This window comes from Phytophthora infestans, genomic scaffold (assembly GCF_000142945.1).
Source record: "Phytophthora infestans T30-4 supercont1.10 genomic scaffold, whole genome shotgun sequence".
Classification (NCBI taxonomy): Eukaryota; Oomycota; class Peronosporomycetes; order Peronosporales; family Peronosporaceae; genus Phytophthora; species Phytophthora infestans.
The window spans coordinates 370965-385422 of record NW_003303749.1 but is presented as its reverse complement, the minus strand read 5'-3'; the positions used below and the strand labels follow the sequence as shown (position 1 = coordinate 385422).

The following is a 14458-nucleotide window of genomic DNA, read 5'->3' as shown; positions in this document are numbered from 1 at the left end:
AAGAATGACTATTTCGATGATCGCTCCGATCACAGTTCTTCGGCCGACTCGTCCCCGTCACGAGGATCAATCACTCGCTTAGGTGCCGATCGACGCTGCAGTGCCATGGTCGCCGACTATATCACCGTTTCCAAGGACTCAAATGTTCAGCATGTTCAACTTGCAAGCTCAGGATGCACAAAATGAAAGTGAAGACGGTGACATTGATCGTGACGACAGTGAGAATGACGGACACATTGAAGAAGAATATCATTACGAAGGACGTTAATGGAGCAACGGTAGACTAGTAGGCGTTCGATAGAGATTAGTGACGCCCAATTCAGAGATCAGGAAATACTCCCATGACTCTAGTTTTTCAATTTTGTTGATAAACTTTTGTTCCTAGAGGACAACACCACCCATGTACCAAACGGTGAAACGAACGACTCCAATTTGGTTCGTCTGCCTACCCCATCAGGCTGGCGCAATGCTCGAGGCTTTGCATGGAATCAAATCAAAGCTGCAATTTGCTCCACAATTCTTGGTTGTGTTAATTTTCTGGCAGGTGAGAGCGATCGTGAAGTCACTGCGTAGCCATCTAGTATACCTCTCACCTCTTCCATTCATGCAGACAAAAGTACTGACAACACGAGCTCGTGTCGCTCCTAACCAGCTTTTGGGAACTTGTTTGGACGATGACTGGGCAGCTTTCATCTCGAAAAACTTGTCGATCTCCGCTACCAGATCGTGATTATTTCGGCACGTTGGTGAACCCTTACCTTCACGGGGCTCTCAACACGCCGCGTTTCCGTGTCAACGACCAACGCACAGCGCGAGCTCGCGACAAACTGTTTCAATCAGATTGCATGCCTTCGGATTCTATCTTTTATGGTGTCGGGGCACGTGTAGATGAAGACGGTAACATCGTTGAGGCTGGACGAGTGAGCGGCACTCTCGGTATGGAGATCGATACTTGGAGCTCACATTCGCTTTCAACCTTAGTAGTAGCGATCCTGACGCAGGAATTGGTACGTGAGAGCGTGTATTGTCCTCCATCTCCACTTGTTACTCACTTGATCGTGTCCGCAGTTGGGGTATGAGGTTTCATTCTTTCAAGCTTCTGGGTCAGCCGATATGACCCAGCGCATGTCTACCGTTGGAACTGGAATTTGCTCGCCTACTCAAGTCAACGTCGAAGTGTGGCTGGATGCAGCGACTCAGCGTGCCCTCGCAGTCTATTACAACGAGTCCTCTTTCGTTGGGAGTGTTGGGTATGACGGTCTTGCTGGGCTATTCACAAGTACGTCTTTTATCGAGGCTGGACTCAGTGCATTTAGTGCTGACTTCTGGCGGGATTATCGCGATAAAGAAGCTCTAATTCACGAACAGCGTGCCTCTGTTCTCTTCAACAATGCTGCTCACTATCCACCAAAGGAATCTGGCTGTGAGGACGGTATACTAGGCTGCAAAGACTCATGCTCGAAATCCAAGGCTTGTACAACACGCGAAAGCAAAGGTGGAGAGTGCCTCGTAGTGATAATGATGGACGCGTCTTACGATGTTGGATACCTGCAAGCGTCTCTATCGAACAACGATATTCCTGCTTACTTTTGCTTCCTTGGAATCAGTGGGGCGGCAAAATATGTATCAGATGCTCTAGCAAGCAACACACCGGTTGCCTTTTACAGTTATCAACCAGACGAGTTTTTCCAACGCCGCACTGGCCAGGTTGAGAGGGTAGCTTTACCTTGGGCTACTCCGGAACAAACGGCTTTGCATACAGGTGGCTTTGGCGAGAATGGCTATGGTGAAGTCACAGATAACCCTGTTCGAGTCGATTTTCCTCGAGTAACGCTTGGTAAGTATCTCGCTAAGATACTGGCATCAAGCGATGGTGGAATGGCCAGTCTCATGAACATGTTAGCTATACAAGAAAAGACACCCTGCTCAGTGGATACAACGACGTACGTGACGCTGGTGTTCTCTCACAAACAGAGGCTTACTTTACGGCAGCTTGTAACTGGCTTCGCAAACCCGAGAACTATCAGATTTGGCGTCAATGGCTGGAACCACTACCAGACTGTGAATTCGATACACACTTTAGCTTCTCACTGGACGGATGCGAAGCCAACACGGATGGGGAAGAATCCTTTCCTCGGCGTGCAAAGTTCTATTGGAAATCGCCGCGACCAGATAATATCTCGCTGCCTTATACATGCGACCCATACTATTTACCGAACTCTGGACTACCTGGCACGTTGACCACTAGCCGTTCATGTTCATGGCTGACTGAAAACACCAACACATGGATCATTTGGGCGTCATTGGGCACGCAGCCGATTTGTGATACCAGCTTTTATACGTACGATGTCTCGGATTGTACGGGCTCGGGACTACGCGAAGTGACATTCCGCTGGCTGTTACCGGAAGCAAATAATGCCACGTTTTCAAGCGAGTGTACCGACGGAAAAGCTCTGCCTGATCCAGTACTTATCGACTGCGAATACATTCCCTACAACACCGCGGCGTCCAAAGCGGTGTTCTTTCTAGCGTGTTTGCTTGCATGCGTTATGCTGGGGTGCATAGGCTTCGTGGTTTATGAACGCGAACAACCTATCGTGAAGCGATCACAGTACCAGTTCCTCGTGACGATGCTGCTTGGAGGAGCTCTCATGTGCTTCGCTACTGTTATCTACAGTGATGCACCGTCTCGGGTTGTGTGTGCACTGCGTCCTGCACTGATATCGTGGGCTTTCACACTAATCTTTGGCTCGCTGGTTGTCAAATCGATGCGTGTGTATCGAGTATTTCTATCGAGCGCGATGAAGCGCGTTGTGCTGTCTGCTGGATCCATGATAAAGGTGCTCGCAGGGTTCTTGGTCGTGGACATTGTGATTCTAGTGTCATGGCAGCTTGTATCTCCATCGGATGCTATCGTGAAGGCTGAAGCGGTAGCAGAAATTGGCGGACTAGCTGTCGATCGCGTGCGATGTGCGTCCAGTAGCTCAGTGTTCGTGGGGCTTTTGTTCTTCTGGAAGGCAGGGATGCTCTTCGGAGGATTGTACTTGTCCATATTGATCCGTAAGGTCTCATCCGATTTCCAAGAGTCGTTATGGATCTTCGCATCGGCTTGTGTGGTGCTGTTCTCAAGTCTCTTGTTGCTACCGATGGGCTACTTTGTGACTCTCTCGGCCACCGTTTTCTTCCTCTTCTTCTCCTTCATCGTCTTGAGCGCTACTATGCTTGTCCTCGGACTCATGCTGGTGCCCAAGATGATGCGTCTACACGATCTGGCTACCAGTGGTGCGAGCGAAGTGTCAAAAACAATAAGAGAGAAGCAGACCGCGTCTTCCGGCTCAGAATCTGATGCACAGGTAGCTCCATTGCCATTGCGATTGGGGGCTAGTAGGGGCAGCAGAAACAACAAGAATGGTAAGGTGAGCAGCACTAGAAAGAGTAGTAAGAGCAACAAAGGCAACGAGAGCGACAAGAAGGACGGCATCCGTGTTAGTCTCCGAGTTCCAACAACATTCCGCAAGGCGTCGGCCAGTGTGAGCACCTTGAAGTCCACACACGTCACGAGATTCTCGACTACTCCTATGGGACCGAGACCTCCTTGGAGATGGAAGAAGTCCGACAATACAACCAGTAGCGCTGAGTAATTATGATACCTTGCCAACATGCAACTTCAACTTTCGTCAGAGTGTATCCATTTCGCTAATGATTGCACCAAAGCGATACGACCAATCAGCATCCAGCGTTGGCGTTAGTATCGCTTCTTCATCAAGTGTCTGCAGTATGAGGCTTCCTGGCGCACTCTTCGGCTCCACCGTGCGTCGTGGAGTCGCCACTCGCAGGTGCGATTGAGTGTAGCTGCTGGCTATGCGAAGAAGAGGAAGGATGGTTGGTTGACGAGGGGACTGGGTGTCGTTCCACAGGGCCTTGGCTCGTCGGGAGAAGAGCACGCTGTCGTATCGAGTCTTTGAGGACTCGAGCAGCGGACAGGAGCCAACCAAGACGGCGCTGGTGATACACGGCATTCTTGGTAAGAGGGGTATTGATCTTTTGATTTTGAGGAACAGAGGAGTGGGGACTGACAACAGCATGTGGCTTTCGGGCTTTTGGGACACAGGGAACAAGCTCAACTGGCGCACGTTCTCCCAGAAGTAGGCAACAAGAGAGGGGTTGTGCAAGGTGTGTGTGTGAGAGGGAGAGTATTGCTGATGGCTTGTGTGCTGTTGCAGACTAACGAAGGCGAACCCAGACTGGCGCTTCATCTGCTTGGACCTGCGTGGTGAGTTGTCGGCGGATTTAAGTCATAATGACACTGGTTGCCAAACGAGTGGTGGCTGCATTGCTTGATGTAGGCCACGGAGACTCTCCGTCATTCTCAGAGCCACACAACCTGGAGGCATGCGCCAACGACGTCTTGTATGTTTCCATCAGCGATCCACAGTATCCCTGTTTTTCGCCCGGCGTTTTCCTGAATCATGTGCTTGGACCATGAAATCAATAGAAAACTGGCTGATCATTTGAAAGTTGAGCCGACGGCTGTGTTGGGACACTCATTTGGTGGCAAGGTGGCGCTGACGTACTTGCAGCAATGCATGCAACACGACCGCGCCCCACCCAGTCAGGTGTGGGTCCTTGACTCCCTCCCTGGAACAGGTACGAGTGGTGTACTTGTACTTGAGCTACGCGCATTCCCTTCCAATACTAAATTAATTTTACGTCGCTCTAATTGTGTAGGTGCGACGGACTACGCGAGTCGGGACCTGACTAACTCGATCGAGACGATCCTACCGGTCGTCAAGAAAATCCCATTACCTATCCGTTCCAAGGCTCAGCTTGTCAAGGACTTGCAGGGCCACGGTGTTGCGCTCGGTGAAGCGCAGTGGCTCACTACGAATCTTCGTCTCACCAGTAAAAATCCAGAGCTCTACGAGTGGAAAATGGATGTGGATGTCATCGAGCAACTCTTCCAGTCGTTCCTGGCGTCGGATCTCTGGCCAGTCGTGGAGAATCCACCAGTAACTGAGGGCAAGGACGTGGAGATCCACTTTGTTCATGCCTCCAAGAATAATATGTGGACCTCCGACCTACTGGACCGTCTCGATGCCCAGCAAGACAACCAGGTTTATCATCATTTACTGGAAAAGTCTGGACACTGGGTACACATCGACAATCCCGTTGGGCTTATGAAGATCATCCAGACGTACATGCTGCAATAGATTGTAAAACGTAAGATTTGTGCTGAAAATCTGCGAAGGGAATGAGTTTTGGTAAATGTACAGGCAGGTTTACGATGATTGTCGACCGCTCATTTATGCGGACGTGTGCTGAGATCCTTAACGACCTGTGCCCCTCAGCAAGATCTTAACGTCTCTTCATCTGGATGACATTTTGCTGTGGACAAATGTAAAGAATTGTTCCTCGATCGTCCAAGCGTCAACCAAGCGACTATCGGTGGTCATGTGGGCCACGTTGTGGCTGCTCAAGCTCCATGTCGGGCTTCTGTTGCTAGCTGTTGTATGCTCGGTGCCGTTTGTGGATTTGGAAGGTAACGTGATTTACGATGCTCAAAGCTCCTGTGTCACCATGTGAAGCACGCCAGTTAAGGTGACTGCTGTCCCAGCAGTTTCCTTTTGCGCACCATATACTGATTGCATGGAGACACCTGCAGGAAGCTCACTGCTTCCTGCTACTATCTGCTCGGTCACGGATGGCACTGCTAATAGCGATTTCATTAAGACGACACTGCCGTATCTTTTCGGGGAGATCCCGTACGTCGTCGTGAAGGCGTACCTTGCCTATATAAATATTACGTGCACAGGAATGGTGGCGACTACAGTAGACTCGATGTGACTTCCGCCCAAGCGGAGGGCTAATCGTGTGAATGGTATTCCAAACAAGAAGATTTTCGGGTTTGGTGTGACACCCTTTTCGCTACAAGCGGTGCTAATTTTCGACTTAGTTACCGGGGACTGCAAAGCTGCCAACATAAAGCCGACATTCAAGGTGATGTCGCCAGCGACTTGTGGTCCCGACACCACAGTATGCGCGGGATTAGCTGACCCTTACACCGGACTCCTGTGCCGCGATTTTTTTACGTATAAAACAGACTTGGAAACGGTTTACAGCGCATCACTACACGTGATCGTGGAGTCCTACGTCGCAGGCAAGAGCTGTGCTTTGACCATGCTGTCGTCCATCACGGTGTATCAGGCGGACGGCAAGTGCCACAAGACAGCCGCGTCCGCAAGCTACATGACAAGTAGAGCTGCTGACAAGTCGGTGACTATATTGACGCATCCAAGTGCTGATTGCTCTGCGGTGCCAACGATTACGCTGGATGTGACCTCAGCCCAGGCGATTGGCCAGCTGATGCGAATGGCATCCTTGACAAAAAGATCTAACGGAAACGGAGTGACGCCCTTGATGTTGAAGGCACAGTGAAATTTAACACAAATCCGGACAGCTGCATGCTTCCGAATGCGGAACCGATGCTGGAGGTGATGGTACCTGCTACTGTTTGCACACTGACCACGGTCTGCATGGGTTCTGCTGCACCTTTCAGCAGTACGGCGTGCAGTATGCTTTCGGTACCAAACAGATGTGGCTTCGGCGTTCGGCGCAGCACCGTATGTGATTGTGGAGTCATATATCGCCGCTAAGAGCTGCGCTGGGAGCAAGCTGGCCAACGTCACGGTGTATAGGGCAGACGGCAGGTGCCACAAGATATCTGCTTCCACAAGCTACATTGCAATTAGAGCTGCTGATAAGTCGGTTACTATATCGACGTATGTTAGTGCAACATGCACTGGGATGGCGGTGACTACGCTAGATGTGTCCTCAGCCCAGGCGTTTAGCCAGTCGTGTGCTGCTGGTAAAGATGGTATCCTCGACAAGAAAAGTTTGTGGCAATGGTGTGACGAATAAGTCGCTGAAATCGATTGTGAACTTCAACTCGGAAAATGGTGACTGCACGCTTCCGAATGCGGAGCCGACGCAGGCGGTTATGTTGCCTGCTGTGTGGTGCGTTGCGACATCAGCATGCACTGCCTTACAGTGGTACGGCATGCCGTAGTTTTCGACGTATAAAGCTGATGTGGCGGTAGCTTTCGGCGACGCGCCGAACTGGAACGATGTTGCCGCTGCATTTGGCTTAAGTCCCTACGTGGTTGTGGAGAAGTACGCAACTGGGAAAAGGTGTGATACGGGAGAACTATCCAGCATCCAACGACTTCGAGCTGTATGGCTCCAGCGATTCCGGTGCAGTGGGTGGCAACCACGCTCAGTGTTGATGTTTGTGTGCCGACCGTCGGCTGTCAATACTCTGGACCATTGTACACCAGAACAGTGTGCAGTAACACAAAAACGTATCACCTACATGTTGCTGCTGCATTCGACTGGAATCGGCACGTGACAGTGGAGAGTTACATCGGTGGGAAAGGTTGCGCGCAGTCAGCACTAGCGAGTGTTGCAACGTAATTAAATGACGGAACTGCCATCGTTCTAGCTTGACGTAAGAGCTTCAGAGCAACTTCAGGAATGAAATATGTGGTGACAATCGACTTTTACACGAACTCGTCAAGCTGTGGCTTCGAAAAGTCGACGCCACAAGCAACGTGTGCATCAGCTCTGGATTTACAGACATCAAGGTCTTCACACCGTTCTAAGTTGAAGTGCTTTATTGTCGGGTATCTATAACAACAAATGCTATCGCGACCGATTTTACACTTGAGATTTGTATCAACTTCGAAGCGTATCAACGAAACGACACATTCGTACTGTGGATCTTCGTCATGTTCCAGGTCTTGTCGCTGCTGTTACTGCTGCTCCTTGAGAGCGTCTCCAGTGTGCGCTCGCCCCCTCAGTTACCTCATCAATTCCAAGCCGAGGTGTTGGTTTTGTCACATCTCACCGATCCTCGTCAGGAGTATCCACCGTCCATGGGGAGGATGAAGGTCCAGTACGACTTTGACCAGCAACTGGCAAGGGCCGAGATGCTGGAAGGATACAACGCAGGCAAAACCTTTGTGCGGCGCTACGACCAGGTTACTAGAAAACACGATAACTACGCTATTGCTACTAGTATTTTATATTATTTGCTGAGTATATTTGTGGCTAGAAACAAGAGTTCATGGTCAAGAGCGGAGAGTTCCGAAAGTGCGAACGTGCCTACTTGGGCGACGCTATGCCAGTACCGGAGATCCCATTTACTCAGGAATTTGTGGTATGTCGGGTTGATTATTGCCAGTCTTGCTTGGTTGTAATACTAAATCGGTGGACTCCTTAGGCTACGGAGAGTGTGAGAGGCAAAGTGTGTGAACATTGGGTGCACACACACGATAACGTTCGTGTGCATGTGTACAGTGACGTTGCTACGAATGGTACTGAGGTGGCTTGGACCGAACGAAGAGGCTTTAGATTTAATTAACTGTTGTCGTTATTCACTGTGCAGTTCCGATTCGGCTGACGGAAGAAAATGTCATTAACGGGCAACCCACGATGCTGCAGACGTTCGACCTGCAAAACGTTCATGTTGGACCGCAGAACGCGTCGAGCTTTGCCATTCCCGACGGATACGAGCGAAGTGACTGCGTACGTAACGTGGGAGGGTTCCCCTATATCCACGCTTTCCACTACTACCTCCGATTTTAGAGAGGAGAAGGCTGAAACACATAACGGCAATGAATAGTTTGTTGCTTATCAACAGACCTAAACAATATGAACTTGCACAATCTTACGTGCCGACATGGCCTTCGACCTAGTTATCTCCAGTATTCCCCTGAGCCGCCCATGTATCCTCCGTTGTTTTGCTGTTGGTGCTGTTGTTGCTGCTGCGTGGGGTCGAAGCCCAACTGGCGACCGCCCAAAGGAGGCAGACCCATGCTGTTGTCCTGCTGTCCCATAGCAGAATTGCCGTATCCTGTTGTACCAAACGCGTTGCCGTAGTTACCGAACTGGTCGCCATAGTATCCTGCAGTGCTCCCGTAGTTGTAGCCCCCAAATCCCATGGCCATTCCTGCCGTGTTTGTGTTGTTGATGCTGGCATCCTCCGGTTCGAACCCCTGGTGATACTGCTGCTGAGGAGGAGCCAAATGGTGCATCTGCATTTGCTGCTGAGTCCGGTACAGATCCTGGTACGTGGGAGGCTGCAGCTGCTGCTGTTGGATTTGTTGGTGTTCTTGAATGTGTTGATTCTGCTGACTCACAACCTCCTTCATGATGTCTTGGGTGGAGTGGAACGCCGCGTTCAACAACGCCTGGGTTCCATCCGGTACGTATTCATCTCCACCAGTGTTCTGACCAATGTCAGTGGCCTCGGTATCGTCTTCAACCTGGAGCTGCTGCTGAGAAAACTGCTGCATCGACTCGTCCGGTCCAGGTTGTTGGTGCATCGCAAAGATATCGGCAGCAATGGCAGCGTGTTCGTCGTTGACGACAGCTGGGGCAGCTGCGCCATCCACAGCTCCAGAAATCTCGCCAGCACTACTAGCCGCCGCAGCTGCAGCGTTCTTCTCCTTCTCTTTCTCCCTGGCCCTTTCCTTCTCCTTTTCCTTCGCCACCAGTTTCTGTTTCTTCCGTTCCTCCGCCTTCTGAGCTTTCTCCGACTCGATCTGCTTCACCTCGTTGATATCAATCATAGAGATGCGACTTCTCTGTCGCTTGAAGCGTCCAGCGTCTGCCTTCCGTCGGATCTCGGACGATAATTCCGTCAAGTTCTTCTTCTTGCCCACCGGGGGTTTCACCGCCGGTGTCAACCTTGTTGACGCCGTAGAAGTCGCAGACGACGCTTCTGGTCGCGCCATCTGGGGGCGATGCAGCGGCTTCTTCACAGGCGACACTCCCACATCGCTCTCCTTGCCATTGACGTCGTCGTCCTCTCCACTCACTGTGAAGTGCGTGGCTGCAGTTGGAGCCAGCTGAGGACGCAGCGACGGGTTCAATAGGCCGTTCTCCAGCGAGAAAAAGTCATCCATTGCAGCGTGTGACGAGCTGTTACTGCGTCGCTTGTGAGGACCAGCCAACGTCTGCACCACTTTTGAAGCTGTGGCTTCGAGTTGTGCGTGTAGATACGAGTCATTGGACTGACCATCTCCCTGTAGCACTAGGAATTGCTTGATGAGGCCACCAGTGACCTTCACCCACTCTTCGGCGTCCTTATCTGCCAATTGCAGCAGTGCGGCCACCTCCTTCTTGCCAGCCGCTTCATCACGACGGACACTCAGAAGTGACAGGAGGAGACGAACCTAGACGCAAAATGATATCTAGTGGTGAGGATATAATTAAATCGGTCTGCAGTACAGTGACTTTGCTTACCTTAATAGGCGTCTCCAGGTGAGGGAAGCTGGCACGGGCCTCCGCGAGTTTTGAAGGCGTCAATAATCCGCCGAACTCGTGCGAGCTCCATTCCAGTCGAAGCTTCTGCAGCATCCAGGTATCGAATGACGTCGCAGGGTCCGCACGCGTCGAGGGAGGAGTCGACGCCGTTGCGGGCGCCACTCGCGTGCTGACCTCCATGGCCTTTTCTGTTTCTGGAGAAAGTGACCACCTGCTTAATTTTAACAGTTATCCGAAATGCTACTTAACATGTTTTGCTACAAACTAAAATGAGAAAATGCATCATTTCTGGACCCCTTGAGTGGAGTGGGTTAATGCAACGTTATTTAACCCTATCACAACTTCACGACCGCAACGCTAACGACGTTAAACTGGTTTCTACTGGTTTATCGGTGTTCTAAATGAAACAAAAGGAGCAGAAAGATTTTCACCAAAATAGTGACAATCGTTACCCGGACATAGCAAGCATTTAAAACTGCCCCCTATTTTTTTCTGACTACAAATCTCACAATCTACTTAGCGACGATGAAGGACCGCGCAGGCGCTGACTCCAGCACGAGTGACGAAGGAGCAACCAGACCACGGTCGGCCCCGCGACTTGCGCAACTGCTTGCTTGCTCTAGAGTCCAAGATATAGCAACGATTCAGGAGAAGTTAGTGGAGATGGAGGAGTACACGCGCAAGCTGGCGGCAGTTCAGGGCGAGCTTAAGGTTCTGCTGGACCAAGAAATCGAACGTACGAGCGAGCTGTCCTCCCTGGCGTTTACGAGGCGTCTTTGGGCGACAAATACGTCTCCTCGCTGTCAGTACTCCTGGCCTAATCCTGCAAGACAAGTAAGCCCGCTATAATCAAGTTACCGTTGCTCCGATATAACGTTGCTCTTTTAACGTTGCTGAATGTTAGCGTCGTTCGTATATAACGTCGTCTACAGAATAACGTTATTCTTCTTAGTCGATAGTATAGTGCACTTCTCTGCAGAGATCACCATGCGAGCACAAAGCACCTAAACGAATTCTATTGCAGAGTGATCTCGACGCAATGGCTGGCAGCGAACAAAGCAAGATGTCCCCTCGGAACGTTACAAGACGCATTAGGAGCGCTTAGTGACGCCGAACTTGTCGGATGTAGCCGCAGCGTGGTCAGCGTCCACCGACCCAAGCTCAATCTGTCCAAGTTCAAGCCCGCCCCGCTCAAACTTCGGTCAATGTTATTGACTTGTTTCATGAGGGCGTTCTTGATTAATCAAACGATTCGGACCAAGATTAGGATGACAACCTTCAGAAAATACGAGTTGAAGCTTGAAGTGACATTTGTAACAGTCAATATATTTTACTTAGTTCCAGTTTTTTTCTTACTTCCTTTAGCGATAGCACTGGCCAACTGCCTGCCTATCTGTTTAGTTCTTCTTTCTCGGCTTCCCCTACTGGTTCACGGCGTGATCTGGATAAGAGAATCCACATCAACCTCAGCCACATCACTTAAATAACGTCTCTCGTTACAGTGTCGGCCGTGAATCCACGTCCGCTATAGATAAAAGAGTACGTCATTGTCGAGACCATGACACCGCTGCTGTATTCATCCGGTTGGGCAAGCAACAATAACGATTTAATGCTCACGTGTGTCGGAACCGGGTGTTCTTCTTCGCGTGTCTCTAGGCATTCCCACTGAGAATGACATTCTCGTAGATATGTCGTTCATATATTTTCCATAACTGATCTGTAAGATGCGGTACATCGCGGATCGTACATGTACACCGTCATCGCACCATGTCTGTGCACCACCACCACTACGACAAGCGTCCAGTGGCATCCTACGATGTTGACGGGTAGAGCGATGAACTTCATCGAGAAGAGCTTTGATCGCGGTGGAGACGGAAACTTCTCGCTGCCGACCACAATCGGCGACAGTGCATGAGCGCCTATCTAGTTGCATGTCATGAAGTCCAAAGTATAGATCAACACGGCATCGTTTAGCCAAGCACGATCCGCCACATACCCTACCCCTTCCTCGAAGTAGATTCCTTTTATAGAGTTTTTGTGGTAGAATTTTGTACGCAGACACACAGTATCAAAAACCGCATTGACCTCAGAGGCTAGATGCGCTAGCCTCTGCTTTGCTTTAGCTGCTGGCTTGCCCTATGAATCCAGTTCGTCAGCAAGAAACTTAATGGAGCGTCCTGTGACCTTCGTCAAGTGCTGTTTTTATCCAAGCCTCGCCTCTTTCCCACCATTTGAAACGTTGTTTTATTCTGCAGTAGGTCTTCATTATGTGTACGCATTCACTGCAACAACAAAAGGAAAAATAGTTAGTAGCTGATACGATAACGTTGCTTCAACAACAATAGTGTCGCTAATGCAACGTTAATGCCCATCTAGCAACGCTAACTTCCGACGTTACCGTGAAAATGGTTCCAGCAGTGGCGTCACCTAGACCGCGAGCGTCTTATCGTCCGAAGAGCTGACCACTGAAGTTAGATCGGCCACCGTCTGCATCTGGTTAGATCCACCGCCTCCTGCATCTTGCTTCTGGTCTTTCGGTCCTCTTTTTGACAAAACGCGTAGTTATTCAATGCAGCTTGCAATGATACTAATCATGTCTTCCGGAATCACGTAGCGCCAGCTAGGTTACGTCTCTGATGCACGCACACGGACACGCAATGTTTGCTCATTCACAATATACGGATACTTCTTTAATATATCAGAAACAGTGTTCAACCCCGCTCGTGTTGACACTAGATTGCGTGGCCAAGGCAACAATGGCGACCAGTTGCGCGGAAACACTGGACGTCAAGTCAAGGGTAGTGATTTTTGTATCCTGATGTTGCTTAAAGTTAATGGTGATCTTGTTTAGCGTTGCTATTGCTAGCGTTTGTATGTGGCAGTTGGTACCAAACGAGAGTGCAGCCCATCGAGCGCCGGTCCCGCTTTGCAGTCGCCGAAAAAGCTCCGTCTGTACTCGCCCCATGAAGTCGGCAGGAGCACTTCATCATCTTGCAAGGATGAGGAGAAGAGTGAGACCTGCATTGAAAAAAGCAAGAGGGAGGAGAGTAGCGTCGAGGAACCACCCCCGCACCTCTAGTTTGTTGTACCAAGGCAACCACGTGTGCGCAGCAGCAACACGAAGAAGGAGCACGAGGAGATGATTGCCGGTCACACCAATGTGGAAAACTTCGTCGGGCCAGTTCCACGGAGAGGCTACGCGAGTTAAAAGTCTTGAGAAGATGCGTATGCAGAATACTGCCGTACGCATCTTGACACGCACCCTCGTCACCATCGCCAACTTGGCCTTTCGAGGCATTTCCGAGCGTTGAATCGTCTCCGTTTCCGCCCTCGCACACATCCTTGACATTGCCACCCGCGTCGCCGCCGAATTTTGGCGCTGTTTTGGCTGTGTTATTCGCGCAAATACAGGATAGCGTTAATAAAGCAACAGTAAAATCAAAGCAACGTTAGTGTTTGAGCAACGTTAGCATCAAGTACGATATATTGGGTCTTTACGGCCAGCCTCTTCATCGACGTGACGCACAGCCGACACAAGTTGCGCCGGGTGCGTTTCTGGGGACAGTAGTGTCGCTTCCCATACCCCCAGAGAGAACACGCTCTCCACGTCCTTCGCTAGCACCCACATCGTCTTTCGGAGACGTATCTATAGCGTAACAATGAAATTGGTTAGATGAAGAAAGGAATTTGAATCCGCACGCAATCACGTCGTCACCCGCGTCTACTGCGGCTTTGCTTTCGATAACCGGCTCCGCACGAGCGCTAGCGGTATTGGAACTATCGCTTGAGTGGCGCTCACAATCGTGAGCTGTAATTCATCCAGCATAAGCATATAAACGTTTATTAAACCATTGCACAGCACTTGCCTGCTCGGGCTGGACTAGGCGGGCCACCTTCTTGGACGATCCCTCCCGTATCCGCTGGCCCGTTCTCTCCGTCGTTGTCGCGCATGGTACTCCTCTGCGTTTTCTTTTTCGCGCTTTCTCCCCTTTTCGAAAATGAGCGGCTCGCAGATCTCGTACTTAAGAAAATAAACAGAAACTTATTCCGATACCTTACCGGTTTATACCTCTTCGATAAAATTTGTTATCGTTAAGTTTCGATAAAATCTGAATAAATGACGGGTTTTATT

The 14458-nt window shown here is 50.3% G+C and overlaps 4 protein-coding genes across 4 annotated transcripts; 2 read left to right on the top strand and 2 right to left on the bottom strand.

The window, feature by feature from the left end:
• Positions 1-674: 674 nt before the first annotated feature.
• PITG_06782 (serine protease family S33, putative) lies at positions 675-7658 on the top strand (the record flags this gene model as incomplete). Its single annotated transcript, XM_002904727.1, has 16 exons — positions 675-1007; positions 1069-1279; positions 1442-1837; positions 1993-3416; positions 3715-3836; positions 3918-4024; positions 4112-4145; positions 4224-4273; positions 4519-4647; positions 4729-5114; positions 5404-5539; positions 5663-5762; positions 6120-6273; positions 6557-6581; positions 7098-7170; positions 7529-7658. The coding sequence occupies 16 exons, from the start codon at positions 675-677 to the stop codon at positions 7656-7658; spliced, it is 3810 nt and encodes a 1269-aa protein (XP_002904773.1).
• Positions 7659-7784: 126 nt separating this feature from the next.
• On the top strand, positions 7785-8643 carry PITG_06781 (uncharacterized protein; the record flags this gene model as incomplete). The annotated part of the gene is made up of 4 exons (XM_002904726.1): positions 7785-8036; positions 8111-8215; positions 8288-8372; positions 8444-8643. The coding sequence occupies 4 exons, from the start codon at positions 7785-7787 to the stop codon at positions 8641-8643; spliced, it is 642 nt and encodes a 213-aa protein (XP_002904772.1).
• A 110-nt stretch (positions 8644-8753) lies between these two features.
• Positions 8754-10506, bottom strand: PITG_06780 (uncharacterized protein; the record flags this gene model as incomplete). Its single annotated transcript, XM_002904725.1, has 2 exons — positions 8754-10235; positions 10306-10506. 2 exons carry the CDS (start codon positions 10504-10506, stop codon positions 8754-8756), a joined length of 1683 nt encoding a protein of 560 aa, XP_002904771.1.
• Positions 10507-13188: 2682 nt separating this feature from the next.
• On the bottom strand, positions 13189-14277 carry PITG_06779 (uncharacterized protein; the record flags this gene model as incomplete). Its single annotated transcript, XM_002904724.1, has 4 exons — positions 13189-13316; positions 13589-13714; positions 13825-13972; positions 14176-14277. 4 exons carry the CDS (start codon positions 14275-14277, stop codon positions 13189-13191), a joined length of 504 nt encoding a protein of 167 aa, XP_002904770.1.
• Positions 14278-14458: the final 181 nt, after the last annotated feature.